We start from the raw sequence: 22,566 nt of genomic DNA on the forward strand, positions 1-22,566 counted from the left end.
GCTGGAATGAGAGGCAGAGCACCAGGCTTCAGATGTTCCCCCGTTGGAGCAGCAGACTTTCAGGACATAACACCACGGGCCATGCCCAAGGCAGGTGAATGTGTACCCTCCACCTCCTCTCCCCAGGGTGTCGCTTCACCAGAGCAAGCTTTGACTTTGACAGCAGGGGCGGTGATTATCTACCCTCATATCTCCAGAGCCTAGTCTCGAGTCCAGTGCTTCTCAGGCACTCAGGGACTTTCAAAGGCATGAACTGAGAGAGGGAAGGTGAGAAGCAGGAAGGAAGGGTGGGTCAACAGTAGGACTTGATGATGAGCTGGAAGCTCCAGAAAAGTGTCAGCCAATCCCGATCCAGGGTCAGGCAACTGGGGCTCGCCCTTCTTTGCATCCCGGATTGTCACGGGGTCACAGTACGGGAGAAAACTCACTCTTCTCGTCTCCTCTGACTCTACTGGGTCAGAGAGACTGAGCCCGAATTCAACAGTGTCTCAGTCCAAATAAACAAGACAGAAGAAATTAGATTCAAGGAGACAGAATCTTAGTTCTTTCCCTCATTCAGGGGAAAGTTGCTCTGTTTGACCAAGACTTTTGTCCCACCCATGTCTTGTTTCTGAATAAATGACTTTTGTTCCCTCGATCATTAGATTTCAAGTGCAGTTCCTGGCCTTTAAGTGCACAAACTTAAGTTTCTCTTGTCATTGCACAGTCGGGGCAGCCCAGTGAACCCTGTCAGGAACAGGTTCTCCAGAATCTTGGGCATTACACAGATGTGCTTGAGCTCATTAGATAAAGGCTAATTTAAACAAAAAGTGCATTGAGACAGAACTTAAAAACAATAGGTTGACTAATAGTAATCCGAAGACCAGTGTACCTCTAACCACATTTTTGTTTATTTTTAAATGTGTTTCCTTCATGGTCTTTCTTGTGGCTCACCCTGTGCAGTTTGTGCACTTGTCGTGAGTTTTACCTTCGACGTTTTTGCTGAAGTTGGTTTTTCCGAGACCTTCTCTTCCTCAGAGGCTCAGTTTCACCCTGCCATCAGCAGTCGGCCAGTTTCGCTGGCAGAAGAGGCCGCAGCTCCTTCCTGTCAGCCCCCTGGGCAGAAGCATGCAGTGGTGTCTCCTACTGCTCTGGGCCCAGGGGCTGAGGCAGGCTCTCCTCCCTGCCTCAGGTACTGAAGCCTAGCCTGGGACTGGAAGGGGAGGGAGAGCGGGCGGAGGAAGGGGGAGGCTGGAGCCATTGTCTTATCCATCTGAGGGAAGGAAACACAGCTTTCAGAGCCCTGTGTCCCCTCGTTGAGAAACGGCTGTCTCTGAGAAGGTGATACAGTTCTGTACCAGGCGGCAGTTGAAGGACTTGGGGATGGGGGGTGCCAGAATGGCTGAACCAAGGAAGGAAGCAGGAGGACAGAAAGGGACTAAGGAGGAGGGATGATGAGTTTGCTGAGAGAAGTTCACTCCTGCGCCATCCTCCTTTCTTCTGTCCTTGCGGAAACTTCTAGAAAAACATTGTATTTCCGTAATGGAAAAACCCGCACGAACTTTTTGGCCAACCCAACATGTTTCCTGCGGATTAAAAAATGTCTTCGTCACAGATTCCAGAGATCCTACTATTAGAGCTTTAATTTATGTTAAATCTATTTCCTTCTATATTAAATAACATAAGCAAATATTTCTGAAGGGGGCAGAAATATTTAAAAACCATAGTATAATTTTGTTTCCCTGTTGCTTTCTGAACCGTCTGGAGCCGGGGTGGAGGTCAGTGTCGCGGATGGTGGCTTTGCCTGGAGAAGCAGAGTTGCTCTCCAAGCCTCCTTTCCTTTGGATGTCGTGGCTTTCCTGAAACATTTTCCGGGCACCCCAAATGGTTGTCAACCAAAAGAGCCAGGTTTTGTTTCAAAGGATAATGTGTCCAGCACAGAACTGGCTGCTGGAAGATACAATCAAGCAGAAGTGATGGCTGACAAGGGCTTATATTCTAGGTAGGGAGACAAGATAAGTGTGTGGAAATAATCAATGAGTTCATCAGGAAGGTATATTCCCACAGAATATCCTAAGAGGGTGAAGTGCTATGTTGTGTAGTAATTACAGTCTGTATGGGGGAATGACAGGGCAGACTGGAGAGACTGTCATTGCAAAAATCAATTCTGGCCTAAAGCCGCCTTGGAATTTCTACGGAAAGGTTCAAGGCCAGCTGCTAAAAGTGCTTGCTTTTTTTCCCCCTTCCCTAGGAGCTGTGACAGGCAGAATAGTAACAACGGGGAACATTTCTGCAGAGGAAGGTGGCTCTGTCACCTTACAATGTCACCTCTCCTCCACTACTGCCAAAGTGACCCAGGTCAACTGGAAACAGCAGGACCAAGTTTTGGCCATTCATCATGCCAGCCTGGGGTGGCACATCGACCCAGCCTTCATGGAGCGAATGGTCCCAGGCCCCAACCTGGGCCTCACCCTCCAGTCACTGACCAGGAACGACACAGGAGAGTACGTCTGCATCTATCACACCTACCCTGATGGCATTTACAAAGGGACAGTCTTTCTGGAAGTCCTACAAAGCTCAGGTATGTTCTCTGGAGCAGGGTGGCTGGTGACCGTCATCCTCTAGGGTAGAAAATGCATTCCTGCCCAATACTGCAGAGCGGGGCCTTCCAACCCTGGTTCATGTTCAAATCACCTGGGAGCTTTTGAATGGTACTGATGCTGGCACCCCATCCCGGACCAGTTCAGTCAGAGGGGCAGAGCAGGCTGTGCTAGGTTCTAAAAGCACCCCGATGATTTGAATGGGCAGCCAGGATTGAGAACTACTGTTCGGGTAAAAGCACCTCTTATGTATATTTGTTAGGAAGACCAGTTGTTCAGGTCTTGTGAGAAAGGATCTCATTAATTAGTTTAACATCGATCATGCAAATTAGAATTAGCCACTAAGTTTATAAAGGATTAGAGCTCAGTGCTAAGTGTAAATGTACAATAATTTACATTTCTGTGGTACTTCATAGTTTCCAAAATGCTTTCACTTTCATTATCCACCTGGACACTTAAACCAGTTCTCTGGAGGGTGGGAAAGGGTTGTTATCATGGCTGAGGGACAGGATAGCAGAGTCATGATGGGCTCAGGCAGCCTGGGTCCAAATCCTGGTGTTGCTGTTGACCTCAGACAAGATTATTGGGCTTCTCTGTGCCTTGTTTTTCCCGTCTGTGAAATGAGGAGAAGATGTAAGACCTCCTGAGGAGCTAACGTAGGATTGAATTACTTACTAAAAAAAAATGCCCTTAGAGCAGTCCCTGGAACATGACAAGCATGAATTAAGTATGTAAGTAAGCATGAACATAAGTATGAACACGATCCCCCGATTCCCATCTGACTCTTGGGTGGAGGCGGAGGCTGAGGCTTGGCTGTTGCTCAGAGCAGTACAGCTGATTTTAACACAGGTGTTCTGGTTCCACTCAACTACACTCTCGGAACTGCTATTTGCTGACATCAGTGGTGTTGGAGATTGTTTGAGTTAGCAAAATATGTGTAAACTGAGAAGATAAAAGGTTATTTTAAAGTTTCTTCTCAAGTGCTACTTCTTGAGGGCCCCTGGCATAGGCCAATGCAGCATGTGGCGAAGAGCCTCCATCCTTTTCTGGTTCTACGGAGAACCCTCTGCAGCCCCTCTGACCCTCTCCAACTTCGGTCTCCATCAGTCCTCTTTCCCTACCTGTGGCCAAGGCAGGAGACTGAGTCCTCAGAGCAGGAAGAATACATTCGGGGGAATTTGGGCTCCCCCCCAGCTACTGGTACCTTGTGGGTACTGGGGGTGCTGCCCTTGCCCTAAGTGATTACATGCTTTAGCCATCCTCCTGGCAATCTAAGCCCTTTGTTAGAAGGAAGAGCCGCCCGGCCTCTGCTACACCCTTCTCCTTTCAGGAATGCCCTGGACACCCGGGTTCTGCCCAAGTTCCTGGGAAGGAGGTGGGGATGGGATGAGGCAGCCTGGAAACCCTTCCACTTATAGTCCAGCACACATCCTGACAATAGTCCTGTTTCCCTCACACTCTCCTTGGGTCAAGCATCACTCATCTTTTCAAAACTCTCTTCTTAGCTTTTCCTCCTTGCATTTACATTTTACATCCTCATAGAACTTCACTTATTCATGCTTTAATTCATGTCATGAGTATTTATTAAGCACCTGTTAGGTGCCAGGTGCTGGCAAAACAGCAAAGGATAAAGCTCCAGAACCTTACTCCCTCCAGGGTCTCACAGCCGAGTTGGAGTAAGTGTTACAGGCTTAAGGTGAAAGGTTATATGCTTTTTTACTTCTTTGTACTTTAATGTTCTTTCAATTTTTTTTTCATATGTATTTATTTATTTTGGCTGTGCCTGGTCTTAGTTGCAGCACGTGGGCTTCTTAGTTGCAGCATGCAGACTCTTAGTTGCGGCATGCATGTGGGATCTAGTTTCCCGACCAGGGGTCAAACCCAGGACCTCTGCATTAGGAGCGCAGAGTCTTACCCACTGGACCACCAGGGAAGTCCCTGTTCTTTTAATTTTTAATTAAACTTTTTTTATACTAGTATGATTATAAATATGAAGTTTAATAAAGAAAATAATCACCTTCTGGTTTTTTTCTGGATGTTATTTGTTTCACTTCAAGATTATGACTGAAATTGATTTTGTCAAAAAGAGAAAGGAGTGTTAAAATGGTCTGCGCTGGTGTCAAGTGTGTGGGGTACACCCCTTGAGAGATCAGGCACTGATTTCATGACGGGCCTGGCAGATGCTCTGCTGTCTGAAGAGATGGACTTGAAGACGCCAGTCCTGTGGTTAGAGAAAGGCCTGCCCAATTCCCATGCCTGTGCCCTGATGCTGAGGCTTCCCTTGTAATGGTTGCCCTTTGCTTCTGGCCTCTGCCCACTCACCTTTGTTTTGTCCTCCTTCTAGTGGCTGAGCACAGCGCTGGGTTCCAGATCCCATTGCTTGGAGCCATGGCCACAGTGCTGGCAGTCATCGGAACAGCAGTCATTGTGGTGCTCACACTGGCCAGAAAGGTAATGACTCTGGCTGCATATCTCAGTCCTGGGCATCCCGTCTCTGCCATCCTGGTCCTTTCATGTCGCCTTTCTGTCTAGAAGTGATCTCTCCCACTGTTCATTGTGCCTTCTTCACAGTCCTTGCTCTGCCTTTCAGTGGCATTGTTTACGCTCTTTTGCTGTCCCTTCCCTTGTCTGGGAGCTCCTGAAAGGTTGGATCCGTATCCTCCTGATCTTGCTGTGGCCTACAATTCCTGGCTCCTGCTTGTCCCTTAAGCCACTCCTCTGAGAGTCTGATTTAGCCACTGTGATTTTGATGCGTCTTGGGCATCTACTCTGTGCCAGGGGTTTTTGAACATTAGCTCCTTTAATTTTAACAACCCTTCAGTAGTGCTGGGCTATCTAGCACTTCTGCAGAATGAGAAATCAACACTCCAAAAATTTAGGGGTAAAAGGTACATGGCAAGATGAGTAGACTGTAAATCCTCTGTTACTCTTGCTTAAGGGGTCACGTGGCTGAAAGAGTATTGGACGGGGAACAGGAAGTTTCTAATCTCAGCATTGAGTGTGTGATGATAGGGATGCTGTTTCATCTTCCAAGTCTCTGTTTCTTCATATATAAAATGGGGATTATGATTCTGCTCGCTCTGTATCACAGGGTTGTGATGAACAGGTGGCATATTGCACGTGAAAGCTTTGTAAACAATGAAGAAATATATCCACATCCTTGTGTCGTAACTGGTAGTTAGTGATTAGAATAAGCAAGAATTCCCACTCCTGTTTTGTCTGCCCTGTTGGGTCTTTTAAGCCATCCCAGGTTGCCTTAAGTTACTAAACAAACACTTCGGGGAACACAGGCCTGTGATTCCCAGCACTGTTTTCCACCTTGTTTCAGATCCTCTTCCCTAGTGCCTGACTCACTTTCCCTCCAACTCTGCTTCCCCTCCGTTAACACCTCAACTCTGCAGCCTTGCTTTGCTCTCTCTGGACTGGTACCTGGTGCTGTTATTCCTGATACATGTGGGTTTACAGTTACCACTTTATTTTCTTCATATTTGTTTTGCCTGTTTTTTCCCCCAATCTTTCTTGCTGCCTTTTGAATTAAGTACTTTTTATTATTAAAAAGATCTATTTAGTAGTTATGCATTTTTCTTTTCTTTTAGTGGTTACACTAGAGATTACAAAATAGATCCCTGATTTATTAAAGTCTAATATGTATTAGTACTTTCATCATTTCTTGGATTTTGCAAGAACCTTAGAACACATTAACTCTTTACCTACTTCCCCAACTTACTGCTATTATTGTCATGGATTTTAGTTCTCTATTTTAAACCCCAAGAAAATGATTTATTGTCTTATGAGCCAATATTCATTTAGATTTACCCTTTCTGTTGCTCTTCACTTCTTCCTGCATGTTCTATCTTATAACTAGGATAGTTTTCCTTCTGCTCAAAGGATATCCTTAGCATTTCCTTGTGGGCAGGCATGCTAGTGATGAATTATCTTGCTCTTTGTTCATCTGAAAATATCTTAATTTTTCCTTAATTTAAAAGTGATATATTTGTTTTGCTGGGTATAGAATTCTATGTTGGCAGCTATTTTCTTTCAGCATGTGGAAAGTATTGCCCCATTGTCTCTGGATTCTCATATTTCTGTTCAGAAATTATATGAGAATCTTATTTTTGCTCCTTGGAAGATAATGTTTTTTTTTTTTTCTGGTTCTTTAGAAATTTTCTTTCTCTTTGGTTTTCAGCAATTATATGGTGATATAATGGGATTTAGTCATCTTTGTATTTATTCTCTTTGGGGTTTGGAGTGCTTTTTGAATTTGTAGCTTGATATCTTTTGTCAGTTTTATATCATTCTTGGCTATTATTTCTTCATGTATTACTTCGTTGTCCTTGTTTTCCTCTCCTTATGGAATTCTAATCATGTGGTATTTTCAACATTTTCACTTTTTCCAACATCTCTTACCCTCTTTTTTGTATTTTCCATCTACTTGTCTCATCAAATGTTTTCTTTGGACATGCCTTCCAGTTTACTAAGTCTCTTCTTTGATGGATCTACTCTTCTGTTAAACTCATCCCTTAAGTTCTTAATTTCCATTATCATATTTTTCAGATCCAGGATTTCTATTTTGTTCTTTGTTTGGATAGTTTAAAGTCTGCCAAAATTCCCAATCTTGTTTTTAATTCTTTGAAAATGTTAATCATAGTTATTCTGAAACCTGTGCCTGATACTATTAATTGGGTTCTCTATGGGTCTTTTAATATTCTCTCTTTATGCTTGTTTTTTGGACCTATCTTATCTTTTTGACTGTTTACTTTTCATTGAATGCTGTATTTCTACATGAAAACCTGTGGCCATAATTTGAGGCTGTAGATAATATCATCTTCCTCTAAAGAAGATTCCTTTTTGCTTCCATCAGGTAACTAATATTCAGGCAGTAGCATTCCCATCACCTTAATTAAATCAGTAGTGAGAGGATTTAAAGCTGGATTTAATTTCTGCTACTTCCTTACTTGTAGAGTGTAGTCCTTTGGGGTCCCAACTCAAAGCCTGTAGTGTTTGCCAGAGTCTCCCTTCCTCGGTGGCCTCTGAACTCTAAATTTTGTCCCTCCAGCTAGAAATTCTGTGTAGCTAATTTGCCTCTCAGCCATGACTTTCAGGCAATTTCTCTAGGAGAAAATCCATACCCTTCCCAACCCCACAATGCTCATCTCATCTCTCTGGGCTTCCTACTCCTGGATCTTGCTCCCCAGACCACAAATTTCTCACTGATTGGATAGATTTCTGATTAATACAGATAGATGTTTATAATATTTTGTTCAGTTTTTCTAGCTATTCTCCCTGGAAAGGTTGGTTCAAAGCAACAGAGGCAATCGTTGTTCTACCAGAAGCAGAACTCCTATTTCTGATGTTGTATTTCATATCTGCACTCAAAGGCTGACTTTTACAAGCAGAACATATTTACCCAGTCCACCCACTCTGTACCTTTGGCTATATTGGGTCAAGACCCCCAACTCGAGTTCTAGCCCCTCTGTACCTGATTCCTGAACAGCCATTTAGCCTGAATGGGGCCAGGTCACTGCCAGTCCCAGAGAGGGAGGGATGTGGACAGATGTGTGTTCTTAGGCTCTGGTTCCATCTTGCTTGCTTATTGTGAGCTCTTGTCCTCTTTTTCCTTTTCTCCCTCTCTCAGAAATGGACCATCCTTTGACTTTCTCTTCTTTTTTACTTAACATCTATTTTACTATTTTACTCTTGTCACTCCTTTGAAGACCGAGAGCTACTTCCCTCTCCAGGCCTCAGAGTTGAGATGAATTGCACAAACTAGAATTGCTTAATAAGAAAGTGCTGTTGTAATGTTCCTCCACTTAGACCTCATGGTATTTTGCGTTTTAAACAGCCTTAATTCTATATCCCTGCCTAGGATAAAAAATCGTATATATTTTCCTAGTGTTAATTCTGCTTACGGAGTTACACTTCTGTGCACACTCATGTCTATTACCAGTGACTCATCTTGAACACTTAGTCTAATATCTTACATCTTAAATTCTCTTAGTTTTCTGTGTAGATAAACTCAGTTTGCTTTCTGTAACCTACCATCAATAACTAGGGTACTGATGTAAAAATAACACGTTCCATTTGACACATGTTCTGTCTTCAGTCAGATCTACAAATGAAGAGAGTCCAGGGACACTCACTCTAACCTTATTTTACTGAGAACAGATCGGAGTGAGGATGGGAAAAGGTATTTTGGTAGCAAAACTAAAGTCTGGTTCCCCTCTGAGTTACCCAGTCACTGGTCTAACAGTGCTCCAGGCACCTGTTGGACCTTGTTAATCTGGTCTAGAGGAAGTGAAAGAGATTCTCCAAATGGTAGGAAAGCTCATGTGATAGGTGAAAGTTACATAAAATCTAATACCAGAAGATGACTGCCTGGTCCACCAACTTGCCTACAAAAATCTATTGTCCTATGGTTCAAACCCTCACTTCCAGGTTTATGAAACAAACACTGAGATTGCTGACCTACCTGGTTCATAGAGATGTGGCCATTTATTCCTTGTCATTCAACAGACATCATGGAACAGAGTACTGGGGATCCAGCAGTGGCTGAGATGTGGCTAGTGCTATCGAGGAAGTCAATGACTTATAGTATTTTCATTTATGTCTTGGCTATCACAGTAGACAGGTTTAGTAAATGAAACCTCTAGGGGAAGATGAGGGAAAGAGAAGTGATTGACTAGAGGGGAGAGGTGAAGAGAATGATGATTGATCTCTGAGCTGGGCAGGGAGCTGTTATGGTGGTTGGTGAACAAATGTCCTCTGCTGTCACCAGAGCTCTGCAGCTCTGGCATGGACATATGGAAAGCTCTTTAGAAGCAGCAGAACACATTTTCCTGTTAAGGATTAAGACTGGTTCATTTCCAGGTCAGTATCCTAGACCAACTTTGGTCATCTTTGTATAAGGGAAAGGGGAAAAGGTGAAAAGAGAGAGTCCAGTAGCTATCAAGCTCTGTGGCTCCCCTTCTAAAATGTTTTATTCATCAGCCTCCTCTTTGACATGTCCACTGCTTCCTGTCTAAATTAGTTCCTCTCTGTTTTTTCATATGCTTTGGCTATAGTTTCCAGTCTTCTCTCTCTCTTTGCTCAAATGCATTTTGTACCTGTATTATTCAAGGTCCATCAGGGAACACGTAGTATTCACAACATGAGTAGTTTGAGGATAGTTTAATAAGGAGATTTACAAAGGATTGGGAAGCATATAAGGAAACCATAAGCAGGAGTGTAGGAGTGTGTTGTTACCAACCCTAGTTCTTTAGGGGAAAGGAGAGAGGATGATTACTGGAACCTGGGAGGGAGGACGATGACTAGGACCTGGAAAGAGACAGTTGTGTGGAGGGACCACTTTGAGAAGTACTGCAATCTTTGACTGAAGGCCACAGCCAGTCCAAGTCCACCCTGCAGAGAGAATGCCAGGAGAATATATACCCTCACCTCACACTCTTTCCCTCCATTCTCCTATTGTTGCTTTGCATTGGCTGAACCCAAACTCAAGCCAGAGGACAAGGGAACTCACTGATTCAGTACGCGTAGTTCAGTCTTCTCTGGGCACACAAAAGGGTGCAGAAGGTTGGAGAGTGACGTTGAGGGGTGAACAGACAGTATCCAAGCCAGTACTATTATAGACCTGGAAATGGGCAAGAAATCTTGGCTTTCCATGCTTCCGTCTACCCTCATGTATCCTTGATCTTTTGATTATACATTTAAGCAATATCCTTGTTGGCTGTCCATCTATACTTCTCCTAGGAACACACTGGGCTCTATTAGCCACCTTACTATCCCTGTGGGCCAGGCTTTCTTGGCTGCCATTGCAGTAGTTATATCCACCTTGTTTCTTAAGTGCTGCCATCTGTCCCTATATTATTTTGGCATCTCCTCATCCCTCTTTCTACTGGGGATCCAGTTCTATAAAAGCATTGCCTACTTCAGCTCCAGCCTACAGAGGAGAGACATCTCTGAGCCCCTCAATGACGCTGGTGCTCCCCTAACTAGCACATTCCTTTCCACCTCAGCAAAAGGGTGTCTTCTGGATCTTCCCAAGAAACATAATCAGCTGTTGGATTTAAAAACTTACTTAGTACAGGAATTGGCGAAGTTTCTTTGTAAAGGGCCAGGATCTTTTAGCTTTTGTGGGCCTTACGGTCTCTGTTGCAAAAATTCAGCTCTGCCATTGCACTGTGAAAGCAGCACAGACAAGATGTAAATGAGTGAGTGCGGCTGTGTTTCAATAAGTCTTTATTTATAAACACTGAAATTTGAATTTCATATAATTTTCATGTTTAATAAAATACTGTTCTCTTAATTTTTTTTCAATCGCTTAAAAACATAAAATCCATTTCTAGCTCGTGAGCAGTACAAAAGTCTGTGGTACCCCAGATTTGACCCATGGGCCTTAGTTTCCCTATCCCTGATTTAGTAGACTGTATTGGGAAAAACTCTGTGTGTCTGTCTTGTCCTCTTCTCTACTCTTAGCATGACACAGAACACTTCTGACACCAGATGTGTGGGTTTATTGCCACACTGACCAATCCTCCTACACCCCCTGAGTGTCCTACAGTCAATCCGGTTCTGACACTATCTACTTGGAGTTAACATCAGGTTAGGGGCTCAGTCCTCCAAGACTGCCCTCCTTCAGATGCCGATTGCAAGTCCCAGGTTGTCACCTGTACCTTTGACTGACTGACTGACTGGCTGTATATTGAGGTTCCTACAACCCTCTCCTCGGATTCGATAATTTGCTGAGACATCTCACAGAACTCAGGGGAACACTTACTTACATGTACCTGCTTATTGTATAATAAAGAATTTGATAAAGGATACAGATGAATACCCAGATGAAGGAAATACATAGGGTGAGGTCTCGAAGGGTCCTGAGCACAGGTGCTTCTCTCCCCAAGGTGCTGGGTGTGCCGCCCTGCCAGCATGTAGATATATTCATCAACTCCAAATCTCATACTTCTGGGATTTTTATGGAGACTTCATCGCACGGGCATGATTGGTTATTAACTCGGTTTCCTGCCCCCTCCACTCTCTGGAGAATAGGGAGTAGGGCTGGAGGTTCCAAGCTTCTCATCATGGCTTGGTCGTTCTGGTAACCAGCCTCCATTCTGGAGCCCAGCGAAAGTCGCCTCATTGGAACAAAAGACACCCCTGTCACCCAGGATATTCCAAGGGATTTAAGAGCCCTGTGTATGACATTCCTACCACTCAGGATATTTTAGGAGTTTAGGGAGCTCTGTGTCAGGAACTGGGGTTAATAGAGACCAAATATTAGCAGGAACTGGGGGTAGAGACAAATATATGCTTCTTACTATTCCACATGGGTCTATGATAACATCTCCAATTCTCTGAGCATTTTGTTTCTTTCTTCCCTAGTTTTCCAAAGCACTGTTGGCATCTCTGTTGACAGCTGTGTCCCGGGGCCTTGTGAGGGTGTTAGATCTTGAGCCATGGGATGTGTCCTAATATTGACAAATGATGTGTCCCTCATCCAGTCTTAAGTTCTACTCACCCAGCCCTGATCCACTCCCCTCAGGATTCACTCCCAAACATACTCTCCCAGTTCCACCAGTTATGTGTTAGCTCCTTTTGTTACAACCTCTCTCCTCCCTCAGCATGCCCAGGATTCCCTCAGTTAGTGTAGGTTGAGATTTTTGCTAATTATGGTCCAATGGCCAATAGGGGAGGGGAGGCAGGTCCTGACAGGACCCATCTTCCATCCCGGGGAAGGGGGTCACCTCTGCAGCTCCAGATGATGCAAGAGAAGCTGGTGGTTCAAGGCTCCCAAGTGCATCTACCAAGAGATCCTCCTCCCAATGCACAGAAATGCCTCCATTCCCGCCCAGACCCTGATTTTGGTGGAGTCTTGCCCAGGCTTAGAATTCAGCCATCTTTGAAGTTCTGTCGCCCTTATAGGTAGGTCCTCTGCCTGCTCTTCGGTGTTGGAGGTGAGCGTTTCTTTAAATGTTGCCAAGGAAGAGGAGCTCTGATTCTCACACTTTGCTTTCAGTTGCTGGTAGATCTGTCATGTTCTCGTCTCAGTCCAACGGCAGAATTTAGTAAAAGCCGCCCAATCCCACAGTCCTAACAAGCACACTCTACTCTCTACTTCTCAAATGTCAGAGCTGCTGCACCAGTTCCTAACGCCCTTCCCTTCGTGTCGCTTCCCATTCCACCACCGGGGGTGGGGTCTGTATTCCCATCCAGCTGGTGAGGGATTCCCCTCCACAATCGCATCCTAGAGTCTGCCTTCTTTAGATTTGTTCCCAGACGTGGAGCCTGGCATGGGAATTCCGGTGAGAGTGACTTATTGGGCTGGGCTCTCAGATGAAGAGTGGTGAAGGAAGCAAGGTAGGGCTAAGGGATGTGGTTTCGGGGGGAGATGTGGTTGAAGCAGATTTGGTCACACCTTGAGGAGGGGGCCAGCCTTTTGAAAACCCACCTCAGCCAGTTGTTGACTGTTGGCTGCTCACCAGGAAAGGTCCAAGAGCAATTCTCCAGAGAAGGGGCAGCTGTGAGCCACTCATAGCCTAGATTCCCAGTGTCTGGGGAAAGGAGGCACTGGTCAGGTGGTGAGGTGATCTGAGCAGGGCACCCACAGTATTCCCTACAGATCCTGAGAGCCAGTAGGTTGAATTATTTAGGAGTTTGGCGTTTGGAATCAGACAGACCTAGGGTTTGGATCCTGACTCTACCACTTGAGTCAGCTGGGCCACCTAACTTTGCTGACCCTCACCTTCTTCATCTGTAAAATGGGAACAATTATGGTATTGCCCTGTTAGGGTTGTAGAAAAACTCGAGTCATGTAATTCACATAAGGCCCCTGGCATTTTTCCTGGCATGTATGAATAACCATTATTTCTTAAGTTCTTATAATTATTATAAAATTTATTTACTGTAGCACCTCATGATACCTGGTGCTCAATAAATTAGTTATATTGCATAGATTGATTTGACTAAATGAATGGATGTTATTTGCTAAGCTACTATTGGGAAAAGTGCACCCAGGGGACCTTCTGTGAGGGCAAGGAGAGATGGGTGTGTCCAGCTGCAGGACAGTGACTGCCAACTGTCTGTTCTCACATTCTCCAAGAGGGTAACATTTGTCCTGCAAATCTCCATAGTTGCTATCGTCGTAGCTTCGTTTGGTCTTTTAGAACAACATCAATGCCTTAATTCCAGACTTGTTTTTTACACTGATTACAATGACAGGGTTCCCTATGCAGGATGGAATGAAAACAGAACAGCTGAGAGACCCAGCTCAGGCATATTTACATTTCCCAGAAGATTTTTGGAAGACAAAATAGTCCTAAGATTCAAAGGCAAGGGTAGGCGGTCTAAGAATGGGAACGAGAACTCACCAACACAAAAAGCCACAATCAGGTCTCTGAGAAAGAATCGGGTATCTGTATTTTTTAAATGGATAGGGTTGCATCAAGGGATGTAGGACTTCTTTGAAGCAAAGAATCAGCTTGACCTACGATAACAACCCTTTCCTTCACACCTACAGTAAGGCGCAGCCACTTCTACTGAAAAGCAATGAATGAAACAGTCTGTGGGCCCCAGCTCCTCAGGGCCTTCAGTGAGGCCGCACCTGTAACTTCCGATATGTGTTCAAGGCGCCCATCCATGCTGCCCACCCTCCCGCTCCGCCTCTCTGCGTCTATTTATGTCCTGCAGAGCTTGACCCTAGCCAATGAGGATGGTGCTGTTTCCTATCCTGGAAGCAGTGGGGTGGGCAGAATGCAATTTGGTTTGTGTTTGTTGTTATTTTCCAAGCCTGTGTGTGGTGGCTCTTTGTGATTCTGTCATTTGGACCTCCAGTGGGGCTAGGTGACCAGCTTTAGAGCAGTACCCACGAAGGCCAAGAGGATGTCACCTTTGCATTGCACGCCATTAGGCATTTCTCCTGCCATCCCGCCTGTGCCTGCTGCTCTGATTTTCTTGCCTGTAAAGCACAACCCTCACCTATGATGCTGTCATATGGACGTGATGGCTGATTTCACATCCTTGATTTTCCCAGACAGGTTTCACGGTCTATCCTCTTGTCTCATAAGTGTAAATGTACTTGTCCGACCATGAGTCCATATTTTGATTTGGAAAATCCCATTTAGATTTGGGGCCAGGTGGGGGGGAGCGAGCAAGGAAAGAGAGAGTGAGTTTGTGTGTGTTTGTGTGCATTTCAGTCCTCTAAGACCTATACTGAGCATCTGTTGTGAACTCCGAGGTTACCAAGAGGAATACAGCACAGATCTTCCCCTCAGGGGAGCTCACAGTTTGGGGCCTGAAGAGACAGAAGGGTAAACAAATTCCAGGCAGCAATGAATGTTACAACAGAGAACCCCCCCAGGACCGTAGTGGAACACACAGGAAGGATGTTACTCTCCCGGAAGATCAGAGGCGTCTTCTTGGACAACGTGCTGTAGAGCCGGGTCTGGAGGAGTGAGCAGACAGCTTTGCAGGGAACTGTGGTGAATGGACAGTGGGAGGAGAGGCAGGAAAGAGTGCATGGCATTCGAGACACTGCAAGATGAGAGGCAGCTTGGCTGAGAAGCACATCGTCTGGAATCCCACAAACCCAAGTCAGAACTGGGACTTCACCTGTCTGAACCTATCGGCTCACTCACAACTAGAAACGTCGATAGGGTTGTGCTGAGATGACATAAAGAAGCTAGTCCACTTGGTGCTCATAGCAGATTCTCAATCAACGGTGCCTCTCTGGCATCCAGGCCCTATACCGGGAGTTGGGCTGTTGGTTGGGGAAGCACTGCAGCAAATGAAGCTGGAAAAGTGAGTGTGGCCAAATCGCAAAAGGCATTTTGGGGGGGCATCACACACAGTCTGCTGTGGGGCGTAAAGCGAAACTACATGTGGTGTATGGGCTTGCTGTGGGTGGAGTCACAGGGCGGGTCTGGAGCTCAGGGCGGAAGCCTGGGCTGGTTTGGATAGGGATTTGGGGATCCCTAGAGGGCAGAGGGTGGTTGCAGATGTACATAAGGATGAAGTGTCGAGTGTGCTGCACAGCGGACGAGAGAGTACCGGGCGCGAGAAAGCAGAGACCGAAACCCCGAGGAACTTCTTTACCTGGGGAGCTGAAGTGTCGGCGGCAAGAAGAGCAGGCCTAGCCGCGGAGGAGGAGAAGCGGAGAGAGTGATGCCATGGGGCCCAGGGAAGGAGAACATCTCAAAGAGGAAGGGGTCAGCGGCGTCAGAGGCAGCGAGAAGGAGTAAGAGAGAGCTGGGACTGGAAGCCGCCTGCCCAGGCTCAGCGAACAGGCAGGAGCGCGTGGGCCGCCGTGCGCGTGTAGCCCGGAGCCTTTCCGGGGCGCGGTTAGTGCTGACGTCTATGGTGAAGAGGCTGAGAAATTAAGGGTTAAGGAACTGCTGTGGATAAGAACACAACTTGTGTGTGTGTGTGTGTGTGTGTGTGTGTGTGTAAGAAAGGAAGAGATCATTATAACTATGTATCATTTTGGGGAGTAACTTTTAAAAGACATCCCCACATACTCACTTTGTAGTTTTTTTGTTTTTGGAAGAAATCTCTCAGAATCCGTTCTGCGGAAGGTGGCCTCGGGAGGAGACTGTCTGAACAGGAGGAGTGGAGGCCCGGCGTCCTGTCCTCCCCGGGCAGCTGTGTGCGTGCGGACGCCGGCCTCTGCAGGGAGCAGCCGGGAGAGGACCGCGCAGAGCCCGAGCCGCACGACTACTTCAACGTCTTGAGTTACAGAAGCCTCGAGAGCTTCAGCGTCCCCGCCGAGGAGGGCTAGCTCCCGGGGGCATCCTCTGGGAGACACAGTCCTGCCTGTGCTATCACAGATGGACGTATTGGCGTCTGCCCGTCACGGCTGTGCGTGTGTGTGTGTGTGTGTGTGTGTGTATAGGCGTGTGTATGCATGTGGACGTCTGCACACGTGTGTGTGCGGGTGTGTTCGGTTGAGTGAATGTATGTCATCCTTCTCTGTGTCTGCATTCCCTTTACCCTTCCCTTCTGTACCGTCTTGGCAGATCCCGGGGAGGAGCCTGTATCTTGATTACCAATGCAAAGTTAGAAAACCAGACAAACACTTGACCTGGTTTCGAATCTGACAGTTGGAACAGATCCTGTGGCTGAGATCTGCATTCCCCCTAAAAGCATTGGGCAGGGTTCAGGGCTACAGGATTCTGTGGTGGATTTCGGGGATGGGGTGACTGCAGAGGCACCTCGTCTCATTTGCCACTGTCGTCTGCGTCAACGTTCACACACCCAAGGCGTTTTAGGACTAAGGCATGCTACCAGCTTGTATGCGGAGATTGGAGAATGACTAAACCATTGACTCGGGTCCCAGCCCTTTGAGAACTTACAGTTCAGTGGGGAGACAACATTTACATTAAAAAGTAGTGAGGAGATAAGGGTCCAAGACACAGGCCTTAGGGAAGACATGTCAGTTCAGGTTGAGATGGTCAGGATGAGCTCATCTGTGGGGAAATGGCCTGAGAGGATGTAGGGAACAGTGAGGCTGGGCTGGGAGAGCAGGATTTTTGTCCAGGGAATTCATAGATTCTAAAGTTGGGAGCTGAAAGTCCCACATGGAAGACCCTGGCATCAAGGGAGCCAGCAAGACTTCAGATTCTATTCTCTGGGCAGACTTTCAAATCTCCTTTTGCTTGATGTACGCAGAAGCTAGTGATGACCTGTTATAGAGGATTCTAGGCTCTTCCAGTCACGTGCGTTGGGGAAGCCCACAGAAATGGTGTGTGTCTCCTGCAGGAGCTGTAGTTCAGCCCTTGGGCCGAGATCCACCTCTTCTCTATCAATCTGCCATTGAGCCTTTGAAGAAAGAACCTGTTTCCCACCGAAAGGAAAATCTGGATTTTAAAATAGGGACTCTTCACAGGAAAACAAAGGAGGGTGATGGAAGTTTTAAAAAATGAGCACCTCAAACTAGCTGCCTGGATCCCTTAAATTCACACCCTGAGCTCTTTGTGCTGGGGTTAGAGTGGCATCTGAGCTGCTCATTTCTGTTTAGCGGGCATTCAGGCTTTATCCTCCCACCACCTCTCTTAGAGGAATGAGGGAGGTTGGGTTTATAGGAGACTGATTTTCTTTCCTGGGCACAGGAACTGAGAGAAAATGTGAAGCAAGACTGTCCTTTACCAATGGTTAAAATGGAGCATTGCCCTGCTCCCTCAGAATTAGGCTGGTTGAGTGAGGACACAATTCAGCTGCTACTCCTCCTTGCATTTTGATTTTGATTTTTCTCAGTTCTCTACCAACAAGTATGTAGTCAGGAGCCATGAGCTGAAATCTGTCCAGAGTGCCAAGTCCTTTGGAAGAAAGATAGATACCTGTAAAAATGCTGTTATTTGCCATGGCAGTTCACAGCATTTTTATTGCAAAACTAGTGCAGATTGGTTGGGAGTAGAAGACAATTCACAGTTCACAAATGAGCTAACATATAATGACAAAAAGGGAGTGGTGGTTTGATTTGGAAAAGGTGGACATTGGGCTGAGGCTGGACTGACAGTTGGGTGTTATTTAACATGATTATGGTAACAGGGAAACATTTACAGATGCCATTTGGATGGTGCTAAAAATACAAAGGAGCCCATAGATGTTGTAAATGGGACAGGTTACTAAAATGAGATTGAATTAGATGGAAAATAAATTTGAAAGTGAAATTCATTGAACCAGAGTTTCCTTGGAGACCTGAGAAGACAATCCTCTAAAAGCCAGATTCCTGGAGACATGCCTGTCCGGTACGGCAGCCACTTTCCACATGTGGCTCTCACGTGGGATGTGGTTAGTCCTATTGAGATGAGCTGTGCTAGAAGTAGAAAATACATGCCAGATTTTGAAGACTTAGTGTGAATAATAAGAATGTAAACTGTCACATGAGTAATTGAAAAAATATTGATTACATGTTGAAATTATATTTTGTATATATTGTGTTAAATAAAATATATTATTAAAATTAATTTCACCTGTTTCTTTTTACTTTCCTAATGTGGCTACTGGAAAATCTAAAATTGCCTATGTGGCTCCCATTGTATTTGTGTTAGACCACACAGCTGTAGACTCTAAACCCCAGCCAAGGTGGTACCGGGGGAGGGTGTCTATCACTGACTGGTGGGCTCTGTCTCTCTCTCATTCAACACAGGGCTTGAGGAGTCTTTTCCCCCTTCTTATGTCTTTTGAGAAGTATAAGGAAGGATGACAGGAGAGATTGAGGTGGGAGACCACTAAGTGTACACAGGAAGAGCTCCTAAACTCTCCTGGATCCCCTCTTAGATTCCATGATGGGGGAAGGGAGAATAAATGAATCAATAAATGTGAGTTCGAAGAAAAATACATTTACTGACTCCCTACCCCTTATTACTCCACATTCGAAACCTGGGCATATACAGTCTGATCTGTAACCCAAAGAATTATACTGAACAAATAAGAGAAATTATGAGTCATGGAGCTTTGAGGTAGTTGATCTTCATGAGTGGCTAGAACCTTCCCATGCAATTTTATTTCATGACTTGTTCCTTCTCAGCCTGCGGGCCCCTGGAAATGAACCATCACGGACTCAGGTTTATACAGGTTCCATCAGTGCTGGGCTGGACAGGCAGGGTGGCTCTGTGTGCTGCACATGAATGGCAGCGTTCTGGTGGCCTCACCAAACCCCACCAAAGGAGGGAGTCGGCAGCATGGCTATAGCTGCCAGCTGTGAAGTGTGAGTGTTTTGTTCCATCTTCTGGTTCTTTCTAGTCCTGCAAAACTGCAGTAATCCCCCACATCCACTCCAAGCACACCTGCCCAGAGGCCCAGGAGAGCCTTATGCGTGTAAGAGCCTGAGTTTTCTGGAAGTCAGAATTATATACTTTGATGCTTGAGAGAATTTTGTTGTTGTTGTTGTTGTTGCATAAGTTAGAGTCTAGGACAATACTATCCGATAGAACTTTCTCTGATGATGGAAATCCTCTATACCTGTGCTCTCCAACATGGCAGCCCCTAGCCACACGTGACTATTGGCACTTGACATGTGGCTAATGTGACTAAGGAACTTTAAATTTTATTTAATTTTGATTAACTTAAAAGTAATGTAAATAGCAACATGTGACTGGTGGCTAGTATATTAGATATCACGATTCTGGTAATCGCCTTGCATGTGGAGAAAACACAGAGATGAGTGTCTGTAAGCCATTGGATGGATCTGCAGATGTTATGCATTTGAAAGGGCTACCACCAGGAAGAAACATGGAGGTGTTCTTCTGTTCTCTTCTGTCCTCCTTTGATCGAGACAAGCATGACACCAAAAGCAAGCTGTGCATTTACTTATTTCAGACTCTTCCCCAAAGGTATCTGTGGTAGCTAAGTGGTTCATATAAACAGGGCAAGAACTGACAAGAAGTTTGCAACTCACAGGTGATACGCAGGAATAGACTTGCATCACAAGACTTGCCTTGGCCAACAGTCATCCTGACTTCATGTCAGAAGGTTGTTAAGAACATCGCCTCTGCCACTAAAAGTCTAGTTGATTTTAGAGAGGCCAAAAGAGCAGTAGCTGTGGTGTCGTGGATTGGGAGTCAGAATACTTGTCCAAGTGCTGAGCGCTGCTAGTTAGCCTCATGACATTGGATGAGCCACTTAACCTCTTGATCCTCATTACAAATGTTTCCTTATTTGTAAAATGGTAATAATAATATCTACTTTATAAGGTTCTTGGGGAGATGAAGTAAGATAATGTGGTTGAGTGTTTGCAAGCTGTAAAATGCTGAATTAATGTTATTATTGTGCCTGGCGCTGCTTATGGTGCCACAGAGGTCCCTGGGGGGCATCAAATCTTGTTGGGATTTAAGGAAGGCTAAGACATTGCAGATATATCCTTGAGGTCTGCAAGCTCTCGGTAAGTATTTAAAACTTCTCTGTGTTAAGTGCGATGATAGTCTTTAGAAAAGTCAAACGTGTCTTGGATATTGAAGACCTTCTTTGTCATTGTCTTCAGTCTTCATATTTGTGTTTCTAATTAAGTTGATTTCAAGACAGGGAAGCTTAATTCATGAAAGATTCATTTGCTCCAGGAAGGTGGAGAGGTGGAAGAGTTTGCAGTAGTTGAAATACTAGGAAAGCGATGGGAGAGTTGTTCTTACTTTGTACGCTGTCACGTAGGGCCACGGCATCAGGACCCGGGGCAGGCAGTACACCTCCCTTTGTGAGCAGTGACTTCAAGTCAGCAAAGCCTCATCCAATATATTAAATTTGTGTCGTTTACCTGTACTTATTTTTATTTTAGTTTTTTTAAAAACTGAAGTATAGTTGATTTACAATGTTGTGTTAGTTTCAGGTATACAGCAAACTGATTCAGTTATACAACATATACATATATATGTGTGTGTGTGTGTATATATATATATATATATATATATATATACACTCTTTTTCAGATTCCTTTCCCTTATAGGTTATTACAAAATATTGAGTATAGTCCCCTGTGCAGTACAGTAGGTCCTTGTTGGTTATCTATTTTATATATAGTAGTGTGTATGTGTTAATCCCAAACTCCTAATTTATCCCTCCCCCACTTCTCCTTTGATAACCATAACTTTGTTTTTTACGTCTGTGGGTCTATGTTTTGTAAATAAGTTCATATTTTAGTTTTATAATTCTGTAAGAGGTATAAGCATAATAGGTTTACCTGGTTTTATGTTTGAGCATATTTCAGAAAGGGTTTAATAAAAATACATTCTATTAATTATTAATTAATGTATTAATAGGAATTATAATAAAAATAATCACAGAGTCTTCCCGTGGGGAGGGGTCTGTGAGAAGTACTTTCTTCCTTTGTAAGTATATACACATTACTCAAGTTTGAGAAACACTGGTGTGGTATATATATCATTGGATTTCAAAAATTTGACTTTAGGCACTAGTTTATTAATTGTTTTATATTGGGAAAGACATATTTCTGAACTTCTGTTTCTGTAAGTTATTGTAATAATGTTTCACAAGGTAATTGTAGGGATGGATAAAGTGTGTGAAGGAGAAACTTTGTAAACTGTTAAGTGCTGTATGAGTAGTCCGTGTGCCATTTACTATTGCTATAGTCCATGTATAAACCACACCACCACATTTTCAACAGGCAGGAAAGAGGCTTCAGGAGAGATGATGACGCACAGAGAGATCAAGGACTCTGGGTGAAGCTGGCTGGCATCATTACGATGTTGCTAAGAGTCACAGAAATCAAATAGGGGAAGATCATGCATCAGGAAAATGTTTTCTTCCTTTTATTTTGTACTTCCTAGAATATCAGGTGAACTTAGGGGCTCAGTGATTGAGTTGCAAGAAGTCAGTATCTAAATTCATAGAGGTCACCTTTCAGCCCAGGTTCTCCCCATCCCAAGCCCATGCCTGGGTAGCTTTGTGTTTCTCACACTGGTGGGAATGTCCATCCACACTCACCTCCTCCACCCCAAAGCCTGCATGTTCTTGGGAGTCCCCAGACGAGACTGTTTATTCCTTGGACACTTCCTTGATGGACCTGCCCATGTCTCTTTTGGTTAGTTTATAAACTCCCACGGTACTGAGAATCTGAATGGTACAATCTAACTCTTGATGTATATGAATCTTTATTTATATATATTTCTAGTTGTTAGATTTGAAAGCTCACCAAGAGCTGAAAAAACTTCCTCCATTTCTTGCATACACTGCTCAGTTTTGAGTGAAATGTAGATGCTTACTGAAGAGAGCAAATCTAATTCAGTTGGGTTGACGTCACCCGGGACAAACAAGATGTACATCTTCTCCATCACACCAGCAATTTCTGTGAGAACGATGAGGTTAGAGAGCCCTTATGGGTAGGGTCGCGTATGAGAAAGGGCCTATGGAGCAAACAGGAGTCCCTCAGGAGTGCCCACAGTCATCAGATGGGGACGTATTTTGAACCACGAACTTTCTTTGGATACAAAGATACAGGGATAGATGGGCATAGTGTCATATGGGATTGGTTATTTCCACAGTAGGCAGA

General features: G+C 44.8%; 1 protein-coding gene across 1 annotated transcript; it reads left to right on the forward strand.

Moving 5' to 3' along the window:
- Nucleotides 1-626: 626 nt before the first annotated feature.
- Nucleotides 627-18,532, forward strand: TIGIT (T cell immunoreceptor with Ig and ITIM domains). Its single transcript, XM_022555225.2, has 4 exons — nucleotides 627-1,171; nucleotides 2,231-2,560; nucleotides 4,924-5,030; nucleotides 16,114-18,532. Exons 1-4 carry the CDS (start codon nucleotides 1,108-1,110, stop codon nucleotides 16,342-16,344), a joined length of 732 nt encoding a protein of 243 aa, XP_022410933.1. The 5' UTR covers nucleotides 627-1,107; the 3' UTR covers nucleotides 16,345-18,532.
- Nucleotides 18,533-22,566: the final 4,034 nt, after the last annotated feature.

This window comes from Delphinapterus leucas, chromosome 4 (assembly GCF_059928025.1).
Source record: "Delphinapterus leucas isolate spDelLeu-1000000601 "Yukka" chromosome 4, BTC_Dleu_Yukka2, whole genome shotgun sequence".
Lineage (NCBI taxonomy): Eukaryota > Metazoa > Chordata > Mammalia > Artiodactyla > Monodontidae > Delphinapterus > Delphinapterus leucas.

What these genes read in the sequence shown, in the direction of transcription:
- TIGIT (XM_022555225.2), top strand. Translation starts at nt 1,108, where the DNA reads ATGCAGTGGTGTCTCCTACTGCTCTGGGCCCAGGGGCTGAGGCAGGCT. An exon ending in GGCTCTCCTCCCTGCCTCAG is followed by an intron (nt 1,172 to 2,230) that starts GTACTGAAGCCT and finishes CCCCTTCCCTAG; the next exon opens with GAGCTGTGACAGGCAGAATA. An exon ending in TGCTCACACTGGCCAGAAAG is followed by an intron (nt 5,031 to 16,113) that starts GTAATGACTCTG and finishes TGTTTTTGGAAG; the next exon opens with AAATCTCTCAGAATCCGTTC.